The 12585-nt window shown below is 44.9% G+C and overlaps 1 protein-coding gene across 1 annotated transcript; it reads left to right on the top strand.

Moving 5' to 3' along the window:
• Positions 1–6391: 6391 nt before the first annotated feature.
• LOC147417917 (uncharacterized) lies at positions 6392–9718 on the top strand. The gene has a single exon (XM_086506964.1). The coding sequence runs from the start codon at positions 7118–7120 to the stop codon at positions 7862–7864; it is 747 nt and encodes a 248-aa protein (XP_086363090.1). The 5' UTR covers positions 6392–7117; the 3' UTR covers positions 7865–9718.
• Positions 9719–12585: the final 2867 nt, after the last annotated feature.

Consider the following 12585-nt stretch of genomic DNA (forward strand, 5'->3'; position numbering starts at 1 on the left):
CATCCCTGGAGGCAATCCGTCATCGCACATCTCCTTCTGCTCTAACCATGCTTGTGCAGACATCCTTGGTGGCTCTCTTCCCAAAAAGCCGTCGCGTAACACATGATTCTCTGGAAGATACGCTTGATGACCTTCGTAGATTTGCTTCTTCAGTGAGGGTGCCCTACGTGCATTCAGTCTAGGTCCACATGTGACACATGCTCTGTATCCGCTTGTTTGAAGCCCTGCATGTATACACATGATAATAGATCAACTATGGGAAAAAACAAGATTTACAGTGTCTGAGTGAGGAGTGTCAATAGATCACCTGAGCATTCTGTTAGCCCGGGATAGTCATGCATGGTCCACATTAGAATGCCTCTGATCAAAGCATTCCGTCGTCCTGTGTGTCGGCTCAAATCCACCACCTCTATGCCAATCCACAATTGTTGTAGCTCTTCCAATAGTGGACGAAGATACACATCCATATTCCCCACTTTATATCGCCCTGGCACAATCAAGCTTAGCCATAGGTGCCCCTTCTTCGTAGTCAACCACGGGGGAATGTTGTAGTTGACGATGACAACGGGCCATACACTGTAAGATGTTGATCTTTGACCAAATGGATTTACGCCATCCATAGCCAGGCCTAAGCGCAAATTTCGAGCTTCCCTGGCAAAATCCGACCATGTTCCATCTATATGTTTCCACGCTACGCAATCTGCAGGAATTCGTAGCACACCATCCGAAGATTTATTCTCCTCATGCCATGATGCTAGGGCGGCCATGGACTTACATTCGAAGAAATGCTTGATGCGAGGAAGCAGAGGGAAATGTCGCAAAACCTTTTGTGGAATTTTTGTCCCGTGGAGATCTACTCGATATCTTTTGGAATCACATTTCGGACACTTCTCCATGTCTATGTATTCCCCTCTGAAGAGAATGCAGTCATTAGGACAAGCGTGGATAGAATTGTAATCCATCCCCAAGTTTCGCAAAATCTTTCTTGCTTCATCTCGGGAATCTGGCATCACATTGTCAGCTGGTAGTATGTGCTCTTTCAGCAATCTACACAACATAAAAATATGATACAGTCGTGTAAAAATCTATCAGATCATTATACATTTAGAGTTTTATTAAAGTAAACTAAATGTAATAGATCACCTGAAAAGCGCTGTGATGCTAGTGTCACTCCATCCAAACTTTGCCTGCATGTTGAGAAGAACCAGGAGTGCTTTCAATCTAGACATACGTGCTCCATTATACAATGGCGTATCGGCTTCACTTTTCATATCATCATAGATAAGCCTTTCTGAATCCATGATCGTCTCGATCATTTCATCAATCTCGGGCTCAAACATTGCCTCGTTGGGAATATGCTCTGCATGATCATCCCCCGAGCTGTCAGAGGGTACATCTTGTGGCCTCACATATGCTGCTTGATCAAAGCGCCTGCAAACACGTCTATTGGGTTGCAAGATTGTTGCTTGTTGGCCAGCGTCAGAGTCCGACGAGTTATAATTGGCAACAACTCGATCTATAATAGATGGATCGAACTTGCCAAATTCGCGAACGTGCTGCAAAGCAACACGTCTTGTCCATCACACAGCATGCTTGCATTGATTACAAGGACATAAGACCCTCGTTGAGAGATAGGTGTTTTGGTTGGACGGTCCCACATCCTCGTCACTACTCATAATGAGGATAAAAAACTTATAACCTGGACAACAAATTTAATATTCTATTGGCATTCTTCGTCTTATATCTCTCTCTCTCTCTCTCTCTCTCTCTCTCTCTCTCTCTCTTTACCTCACATTCTCTAGTCATGTCCAATCCCCGCACACCTCGGTCTAGAGGTGCACGGAGATCAGAACCACCGGGTTATAATCTCGTCTTTATTGGTCAATACCTATATTTGTGGATACAAGAAATCTACACACCCACGTCTACATGATACTGCATGTAGTGGACAAAACCCCTTTGCCTCTTCTCTAGCTGTAGCACTTCACAACATCTTAACATCTTTTCACAGTAGATCTTTTCACTGTTCGTCTAACTCTAAACCCTAAACCGTAAGTAATTCTTGCGTGGACTCGATCTAACGTAAATAAGCGTAAATCTAACTAAAAATAAACCTAAATCTAATTTAACGTAAGTCTACATCTAACCTAATCTTTAACGTCTTTTGGGATAGTTTCCTACGACGTTAAAACTCTCTTCTTCTTGTGTGTGTGTGTGTGTGTGTGTGTGGGTAAACCTAAATAAACCTAAGTCTAATCTAATATAACATAAATCTAAATCTAACGTAAATTATGTTATATTAAAAACAAAGAACTAAACTAACAGGGATTATAAGAACCTTAAAACTGATTTAACACATAATTTTTCACATAACTCGGCAAGAGTTGGCATTCTCATCACTAAAGATGTGAGAGTTAACTTCCGGCGGTGACGCTGCCTCATCTCCATCCACATCTGACAACAGCAATTGGCCCTTTAGACCGTTCTTGCTCTTGTTATTAACTTTGAAGTTGCTGTTGAATGACTAGAGGTTGTCTAGATGGTCATTGTGTCGGGGATGTAGTGACTCTTGCCGCCCTGAAGATCCACCTTCTTCCCTATCTTCTGAAGACATTTCACCAGTAATTTTGGATCGACGGAGCCCACCATGAGTGAAGGCAGCAATACCTTATATTCCATTGAGGGCTTTCTTCACCCGCTTCATGCAGGCATCGCAGTCTATGGAGACCTAAATCTAATCTAATATAACGTAAATCTAAATCTAACGTAAATAAACGTAAATCTAGTTAAAAATAAACCTAAATCTAATTTAATGTACGTCTACATATAACCTAATCTTTAACGTCTTTTAAGATAGTTTCCTACGACGTTATAACTCTCTTCTTCTTGTGTGTGTGCGCGTGTGTGGATGTGTGTGCCAATAAAAAGAGATAAATGGTATAACCTTTCTATCACCCATGCCAAGTATGATAGATTGATTATGCCATTTCCCTCTTGAATAATAGGTCTTGAGTTCAACTCCTCGTCGGCTAGATCTTTAGTTCTTTTAATTTTAATTAGTTTCCTACGACGTTAAATTAGTTTCTCTCTCTTTCTCTCTCAATGTGTGTGCGTTTTTTTGGATCGTATGCATGTTTTCTCTCTCTTTTCCTCTCTCAATGTGTGCGTTTTTTGTTTATGCATGTTCTCTCTCTCTTTTCCTCTCTCAATGCGTGCGTTTTTTGTTTATGCATGCTCTCTCTCTCTCTTTTTCTCTCTCAATGTGTGTGTGCATTCTTTGTTTATGTATGTGTGTGTGCGTTTTTGTTTTTGTTTGTACTCTCTCTCTCTCTCTCTCTGTCTCTCTCTCTCTCTCTCAAAAACACTATGTGTGTGTGAGAGAGAGAGAGAGAGGGAGAGAGAAAGAGGGGAAGGGAACATGAGAATGAGGAGAGGGAAGGAGCATACCTGGCTCTCCTTCCTCTCCTCGTGTGTGTGTGTGTGTGTGTGGAGAAGAAAAAGAGAGAGAGAGAGAGAGAGGGAGAGAGAAAGAGGGGAAGGGAACATGAGAATGAGGAGAGGGAAGGAGCATACCTGGCTCTCCTTCCTCTCCTCGTGTGTGTGTGTGTGTGTGTGTGTGGAGAAGAAAGAGAGAGAGAGAGAGAGAGAGAGAGAGAGTGAGGGAGAGCATTACCTGCTCCTTGCTTGAGGGCGCCGAAAAACTCAGATCTGAGATCTGAGTTTTTGGGCGCGCTCGGTTATTTTTTTAGCCCAGCCGGCATCGCGATGAGCGTCGCTATGAGCGTCGCAAATTTCTTTGTAAATTTGCGACGCTCATAGCGACGCCGGGAATTTTTTTTTTGAGCGTCGCTGTGTGAGCGTCGCTAATATGCATAGCCTCTTGTAGTGTTTGACTAGCAATCTCGCCGTGAATTCTTCACCCCATGACATCTGGTTAAGATATCTTCCTTTCCTAAGCCATGTTGATCATATCCTGCAACTCTTTGGTATGTCGTCTCTTGCAACCAATGTACTGGTTGCAAGAGACAACACCAACCACACTTGTGCATACATACCAAACAAAGCCTTGCCAAGAATGACATCTTTCTCTAACAGCCCCTAAAGCAATCTCATCATGAATTCTCTCATCCATGTCAACTTCTTGTGTAAGACCACATGCCTTTAAGAAGCAAGCGTAGGTGATTGTATACTTCCCTTTGCATCAAATGAACAATAGAACTAAGCATGGAGTAGCCATGTTTGGCATATCTTCCAATCAACATGTTCCTGCAAGAGATAGCATTTCACACAAAAATCTCATCAATAACTTTTTCTTCTTTCATAAGAGCACTATGTTTACTATACATATCAACCAAATCACTGCCAAGCACAACGTATTTCTTCAACCGCCACTAACTAGCAATCTCATTTTGAATTCTCTCACCCATGTAAAGTCATAGGTCTCCATGGTACATGTATACATTATTGCTTTTTTTAGAATGACCTATTTGCATGCATATCCACATAAGAATTTCCAAGCTCAATGTGTTTCTTCAACAACTGCTAGCATTGGTGATTGCATCTAGATACAGACCTTCGTTTGCATATGGTTTATATAGCCTAGAGCTTCCTTGCCATAGCCATGTTGGGCATATCCAGCCCTCAACAAGCTCCAAGAAATGAGATTTTGGACAAAAAGATCATCCAAGAACTTTACGTGCTTTTGTAAGGGCACTACATTTGATATACATATCAACCAAAGATTAACCAAGAATGACATCTTTCTTCAATAGAACCTGATGAGCAATCTTGTTGTGAAGTCTTTCACCCATATGAAAGTATTTCATAAGGTCATAGCTCCTCAAGGTGCAAGTATAGGTGAAAAATTTTGGAGAAAGGCCATCCCTTTGCATCTAGTTGAAACATCCTAGAGCTTCTTTGCCAGAGCCATGTTGAGCATCTTATAATAAATGAGATGACATCTTGGAGGGGATGCCCATCAAGAAATATTTGTGATTCTAGTAGGGCATCACATTTGGCACACATATTGACCAAAGCATCGTTGAGCCAAAGTCTTGTATAATGCCACAAGCCTTCAAGGTAAAATGCCACCTCATATCCGGTGAAAATAGCACAAGGCTTCCTTGCCACAACCACGTAGGGTATACCCTACAATGAATGCATTCCAAGTGAAGAATTCAAAGTAGTAATCATCTTTCACGAGGGCACCACATTTGATATTCACACTCAACAATGGTAACCCACTATTGTGGAGCTCGTTCATCGTCCACGTGCGTGGACGATCGGGCTACTTTGAGCAGATGTTCCAAGCCTTTCCTTGGTGGTGTGCACTCAATCCCTTTGCATTTGGAGAAAGGCCTTCCCTTTGCATCTAGTTGAAACATCCTTGAGCTTCCGTGCCAGCATGTTGGGCATACCCTACAATCAATGGAATGAAGACTTGGAGAGGATGCCCATCATTAAGAACTATTCATGTTTCTAGGAGGGCATCACATTTGGCATACATATCGACCAAAGCATTGTTGAGTAAATATCTTGCATATGGAAGACTTCAAGGTGGAAGCCCTCGGTTCACATCCGGTGAAAACAGCATAGGGCTTCCCTTCCATAGCCATGTTGGGTATACCTTTCGATCAACGCATTCCAAGTGATGACATTCCAGGCATTTCATGAGGGTACTACATTTGACTCAACAATGTACTGCCAAAAAATGCATCTTTCTGAAGTAACAAGCTCGCTAGTCATCCGCGTGCACGTGGATGATCAGGCTGCTTTTGAACGTGCTGGTGCGCCCAAACCGTGTCGACCCGAGAAAGTGTCAGCAACAGGTGCATGGCAACAGACAGATTGATGATATTGTACTTGGACAGATATTAGATGCAATTTTAAGCACCGCAATGGTATGCATGTCAAATAAGGCCTTTTACAAGTCAAAGCGTGGTTTTTGGAGCTCTACTAGCCGGGAAACTTGACCGCATGTACGCCAAATCAAACATCAAGGTCAGCGGAGTCAAAATATTTGTGCATTCAAGTGCATGGCTGCATGGTCGTTTACTATTCGGGCATCATTTCAAGCTCAGAATGATGGTAGACCACGGAAATCACTATTCAGGAAAATCTTTTTGGTGGCCGGGTTGGAATCTGGGCCATTAGCATAGTGAAATTCGAATATCAAGGCATACGGAGCTCGCGACAGTCGTGCCAAGCATTCTCTCGTGGAAAGGTGGCCCAACTTGAGAGGAACTAAAAAGAAGAAATGTTGGAATACTAATTCCATGTCATCAAGAGGAGATGCCAAACGATGCATCCAAAATCTACTTATGTAACCGACGCGCAATGAACAATCACCGCATTCCATCCACGCCTTCTCGTGTCTGCGCGTACTCTCTCTCTCTCTCTCTCTCTCTCTCTCTCTCTCTCTCTCTCACACACACACACAGTGCCTGCGTCACCTCCTGTGCACGATGTAGAACACACACATGTATGATCCCTTTGAGGGGGGCTGCTCCCTCCTCAATTCTACATGGTATCACGAGATCCAGACCAACAAGCCCCCTCGCGTGAAAGTTTCCAGATCCTGGCTTCTGCAGGCATGTGCAGTACAAGCCTATGACGTTGCTGATAATGACGTCCTGATGGACGTCGCGCCTCTATTGGTCTGCTGCTGCAATCATGCAGCCGATATGGTTACCTGCTTGAATGCAACCAACGCTGGGTCCTCACCAACTTGCAATGGCCAACTTCTTGAAGCCATGCCCAATTGCCTATAAGCAGATGCACCCGCTTCAACCCTTGCTGCTGATTATGCAGCCAAAAGAGACGTCGGACCTGATGGTGGTGTGGAGAACCCTATCACTTCCTTGATACAAGAAGATGAAGGCGATAATGCAGTCCCTGTTGAAGCGACGATCCAGGCCCCTCTTCATGCTGCCCAAATTACAGCTGTTGCTGCTCTCTCTGACAGTGATTCTCTGGAACCTGCAACTGAATGTGCAGGCGAGTCCCTGCTGATTTACCTTGATGCAGACGAAACCTTCCCCGCTGCAGCCCATGATGAGGAAGAAGTACGTTATCACCGCCTTTCTTGAATCCCTGATGGAGCCCGGACATCAACCAAATGGGGCAGACCTTGCTGCTGCCCGTTGCTACTGCAACAAATGCTGCTCGCGCCACTTCTGTAATAACGACTGAACCTATTGCAGAAGCTAATGCAGCCATTGCAACTGAATCCATTCCAGCTGCTGAGGCTGAAATTGCCCTGGCTCTCATAAATGCTGTCGCAATGCATGGCGCTGCCACTCAAGCAGCCGCAAATGACGCCACTGTCATCATGTTGCCACAAGTTCCTGTTGCTCCAGTGCATCCTACTGTGCCCGAGGTCCATGCTGCTCAAATGAAGGACGAACCACTTGCAGAAGCTGCAGCCTATAATGATGAGCAAGCAACCATTATAACCCAGTTCCTTGATTCTCTGATGGAACCAGCAAATCAAACAGAAAAGGTGGATATTGATGCGTTAAGCGATGCTTCTCACGCATGCAATATTGCTCCTGTAGTGACCAGCCCTGCCATTCTTGCCTCCTTGCCCTGCTGTGTCACGACGCAACAAAGCCCGATGGAACTGATGAAGCAAACCTTCAAGCTACTGTCAGCCCAACATTCGATGCTCCAGTTGCTTCAGTTTCTTTTGCTACGAAGGTGTCTCTGCCCTGCTACGATGATGCTGACCACATTGAAGTCGCCAATAATAACAAGAACGTCCTCAATGCATACGTGGCTTCTCTGCAAACCCTTGAGGCAGCCCAACTTGATGAAGCTATTTCTGAAGATGCAGAGATGCCATCCCAAACTCTCCTTGAAATAATCAGAAATTTACCCAATCCCTTCAACTTGGATATGCTGACATGTTATGATGCAATTCTCATTCACCTCGGCGACCCAAGCCCGTGTCAAACTCTTGGAATTCAACCCCACACACAAGGTGAACCCCCAAACAGCAGCTTTACACCATTTTTTGCTCCAAGAATCCCTGCTGCTGCCGATTATCAAAAGTCCAAAGTTCTTCTTCCATGGGTACCAATCTCTTTTGATCCTGGTGGATGTTTATCCTCACCCTCATTCCTCACAACAGCAGCTTCGCTTATGTTTTTCACTCCCTTGCGGGGGAGTAATGGTGGAATTCAAGCTCGTGAAAAGACATGGAATCTGCAAGCCAACTCAAAGACAAAGCGGAAAAGTGGAATTGACATCAACTTCCTCTTCCACTTCGGATTCAACCTTGATCCGGGATGATCCCTTTTAGTTATAGGAAACTCAATCATCATGTAGTTACATATCGCTGTAACCAACTATATAGCATCTAGCTTTGCACGCATTGAGGGTGGATCGCTGCACCTGACAAGACAAAACAGGGGAATGCATTGTCATTTTATTTCATGCATTCAACTCCTCTGATGACTCGAATTACGGGGGAGTGTTGGAATACTAATTCCACGTCATGATGAGGAGATGCTAAACGATGCATCCAAAATCTACTTATGTAACCGACACCCAATGAACAATCACCGCATTCCATCCATGCCTTCTCGACGTGTCTGCGCATACTGATCTCTCTCTCTCTCTCACACAGTGCCTGCGTCACCTCCTGTGCACGATGTAGAACACACACATGTATGATCCCTTTGAGGGGGGCTGCTCCCTCCTCAATTCTACAAGAAAAAGGTCGCCATCTGCAGAAAACGAGCAGACATGTAGGAAGGTGGTGCCATTTGGATGATGAGGGGGCGTTTCTGTATGAGAAGCGGCCAGTGGAGAAGGGCCAGTGGGGGGAAGGTTAGAAGTGCCACATGGTGGCCATGCAAGGGCAAAAACGGGAGCCACGAGCCAGAAGCGGAGGAGGAGGGCCGTCAGTTGCAGGAGGGCAGCTAGCAGTTGGGCTTGGCCGTGAGCAAGAGGAAGGCCAGAGAGGCGCCAGTGATTGGGGGGGGGGGGGGGGGCTCGTGGTACAGAGGACGACCAAGGAGCAGGTATTGAAGGCATAGAACTGGCCTGAGGAGGGACTCCTGCAGGTTGGCAAGGGCCGAGATCAGGAGGGTGCAGAGCCGAGGGCTGCGGCCAGTGAGGGGAGGTGGATTGAAGGTGGCCAGTGGCTCATGTAGAAAAGAGGGAAGTCCGTAAGCAGCTACAAGGAGAGGGGCTCGCCAGTTGCAAGGGCGACCTGTGCAGGAACTTGGAGGGCTGAAAACGAAGCTGCAGGCAAGCATGAGGGGATTGGAGGCCACAAGGGTGCTGGCCATGAACAAGGCAAGAGGAGAATGGGTCTACTAGAGGAAAGAAGGGCTACCAGGAGTGTCGTCTGTATGGAGCAAGGCCAAATGCCAGAGGGTGGAGAGCTGGCGTGTAGTAAGGCAGGGACCAGTTGCAGGTGAGTGAGAGAGGTGAGATTGGGGATGCATGAGCACATAGAGTTGAGGTATCGAGGATTCAAGGCCGCTATAGGAGCTGAAAGTGATCGCTCCATTGTCGAGACGACCTGTAGAGGATGGATGACCAAGGGATGGTGAGAATAAGGAGGGCCAAGACCTCCACTTAAAGAAGTCCCGAGAGCAGCAAATGGCCGAAAGCAGAGCAGGATGAACTTTGGTGGAGCAGTCCGATTGCAAATTGGACTTCCAAAGAGGAGGAGAACTTGGAATGAGCATGAAACAAAAGAAGCTTTTTTTAATCAAATTTTGTCATTGTGGATCTGCGTTTAAAGGATTCTGCCATAGGCTATGTCACCTTTTCTCTAAGTCCATGTCTATTTTCTCTCTTGCTCTCGTGTTTTACAGTGCATTGGGTGTGTGAGTAGGTCCAAAGTGGAGATAGTGTGTGCAAAATAGATGCCCGGCTTGTAGTAGAGAGGATGCACGCCAAAGGTTGTACAAGGTGGTGTGGGTTGTTGGATATGGATTCTATATTTGTAGGTGAGGATGCTCTGAAGGGCCATAGACTAAAGCCATTACGGTATGCTTTGCGACTTGATGTATGCAGTTTAGGGTTGGTTGAACACGGGCTCGGACGTTGATTATTTGCAGATCGGGAGTCTAGGTGTGTGATTGCTAGGGGATAGGGGTGCTGTGAAGTCACTAGGCTATAGTGAGGCATTCATATTGTGTGTCGGGTGTTGTTCCCATTTCCCCCTTTCCAACGCGTTCCAAATGCACCTTTCTGAAGTAACGAGCCCGTTGGTCATCCGCGTGCACGCAGATGATTAGGTTGCTTTTGAACACGCATTCCAAGTTGTCTTTTTCATATAATCTTTGCATCCAGCTGAAAGAGCCTAGAGCTTCCATGCCAAAGCTATGTTTGGCATATCCTATGATCAACACATTCCAAGTGCTGACGTTTTGGGCAGGAAGATTACATTTGATATAGGCCCTCAACAATGCACTCCCTACATATGCATCTTTCACGAGAAACTCACTACTGTGGAGCTCGCAACTCATCCACGCATACGCAGATGATCGGGCAACGGTGGAGCATGTTTTGCGAGTCTTTTGCTCGTCTGAGTGCACTCCCTTAGCATTTGGAAAAAGTCCTTCCCATTGCATCTAGTTGAGACGGCCTTAAGCTTCGTTGCTAGAGACATTTTCAGCATATTCTACAATCAACAAGATGAGAGGATGCAGTTCAACAATTGTCCATGCTTCGCAATATAGGGCACCACAAAGGGCATCCATGCCACAGTGATGTTTGGTGTACCTTGCAATCAGCGCATTCTAAGTGATGACATTTCGGGCAGGAAGCCGCCTGTGTGCTCTGTATAAAGATGAATCTTTCTACCACCATGTGGAGCTCACTGTGTGCTCCGTATAATAACGATGCAACTTTCTGCCACCGTGTGGAGCTCACTGGTCGTCCGCGCGCGCGGACGAACAGGCTGCTCTTGCGCATGTGACAATTTTGACCGCCTTGATTTGGAGAATTAAATAGTATGAGAATTAAATCGATTATTTGGAGTTAAATAGGGTCTCCCCCTTAATTTGGAGGCGCACAGTACAGGCATGCTCATGCAGCTACCATTGGGGCGCTTCTTTGGGAGCACTCGGAGTGACTGGCCATAGCCTTGCAGCATCCTACATGAGCACAGAAGGGGAAGGCAAAGGGAGCAGCAATTGCACATCTGTTGAGCTCTTGTCTTGAAATATTCTGCTCAGAACAGGGAATACCCTCAATTCCAAATTCATTTAAAGAAGGCTTCCTATCTGGCTAATGCCCTAATCAATAAGAATACAATGCAACCGTGACACCTGAACCAAAGTAGTACACGGCCTTCTTTCCAATCCTTTTAGGACAGATGTTTACTTAGCAGATCTCAATTTAATGAGCGCTCGATGAGCCTATAAGACTTCCAGTACTGTGACAACAGGCCTGCAACCCAAACGGCAATGGTCCGCTTGTTTAAATTGTCAGCATTAGTTGCCCATCTCACACATTATGACTTAGGCCGAGCAAGGTGTCCATTTATCGCTGGCCCTTACAATCCCAGCTACACTAAAATCCATCCAATCCAGATGAGTTGCAAAATAATTTGATATGCACGCATAAAGAGAGGAATTCTTTCTGTCACCGTGTGGAGCTCACTGGTCGTTGGCGCGTCGCGGATGACCAGGCTGCTCTTGCGCATATGCCAATTTTGTTAAATCATAAGGACAATCCCCTTAAAATCATAAGAGCGACCCCCTTAATTTGGAGGGTTAAGTCGTAAAGAGACTTAAATTGGTAATTTGGAGGCACACACTACAGGCATACGCACACACAAAGTTGGCCATTGTCCCGGCACACACACGAAGGTTAAGGTGGACCCTTAATCGAGAAAGGAAGGCCAAGGGACTAGAGGAGCGATGAGGCTTTCCTTGTTGAGAAAGAAAGAAAGAGCATAGAAATAGAACTCCAAAGTGTGTAGAATACACACATGAGATGATGTATATATAGAGGAGACCTGGGTGCCATATATAGAGAAGCCATATATTAAGTAGCTTCACATATAAGCTCAACACCCTCGCTCAAATAAAGATCCCTAACTGTGGATGAAAAAACCCTTGGGAGATCAAGGGAAAAACCCACAGCTCTATATTTACCCACCGTTATATTATAAAAATCATTGAATATACAAATTTTCATGAGGAGATACATCACTCCTTTTACAATGAATATTTAATGAGGAGCTACATCACTCCTTTTACAATGAATGTTTTATGAGGAGCTACATTACTCTAATCCTATCAAATACAATAATGAATACAAAGGTTCAATAAAGAAGTGTAAAGGCTATCGATTAGCTCATAATCAGAAGTGTCTCCAAGAATCTGCTGTGTAGCTTGTTATCACTATCGCATCACCAAACATATTTTCATGTTGTCATCAATATGGCATCACCAAACATGTCTTCATAAATCTTTTATTGTCAACAAGTTTTTCTTCATGAAATCAATTCTTTGATCAATCCTATATAGATCATAGACTCAACAAAACATAGTCATGAAAATTATTAGCATCGTTAGTGAAATAATTACATTCACAATGCCATAAGAGATGGTTCGC

This window comes from Adiantum capillus-veneris, chromosome 30, assembly GCF_014529385.1.
Source record: "Adiantum capillus-veneris isolate H3 chromosome 30, ASM1452938v2, whole genome shotgun sequence".
Taxonomy (NCBI): domain Eukaryota; kingdom Viridiplantae; phylum Streptophyta; class Polypodiopsida; order Polypodiales; family Pteridaceae; genus Adiantum; species Adiantum capillus-veneris.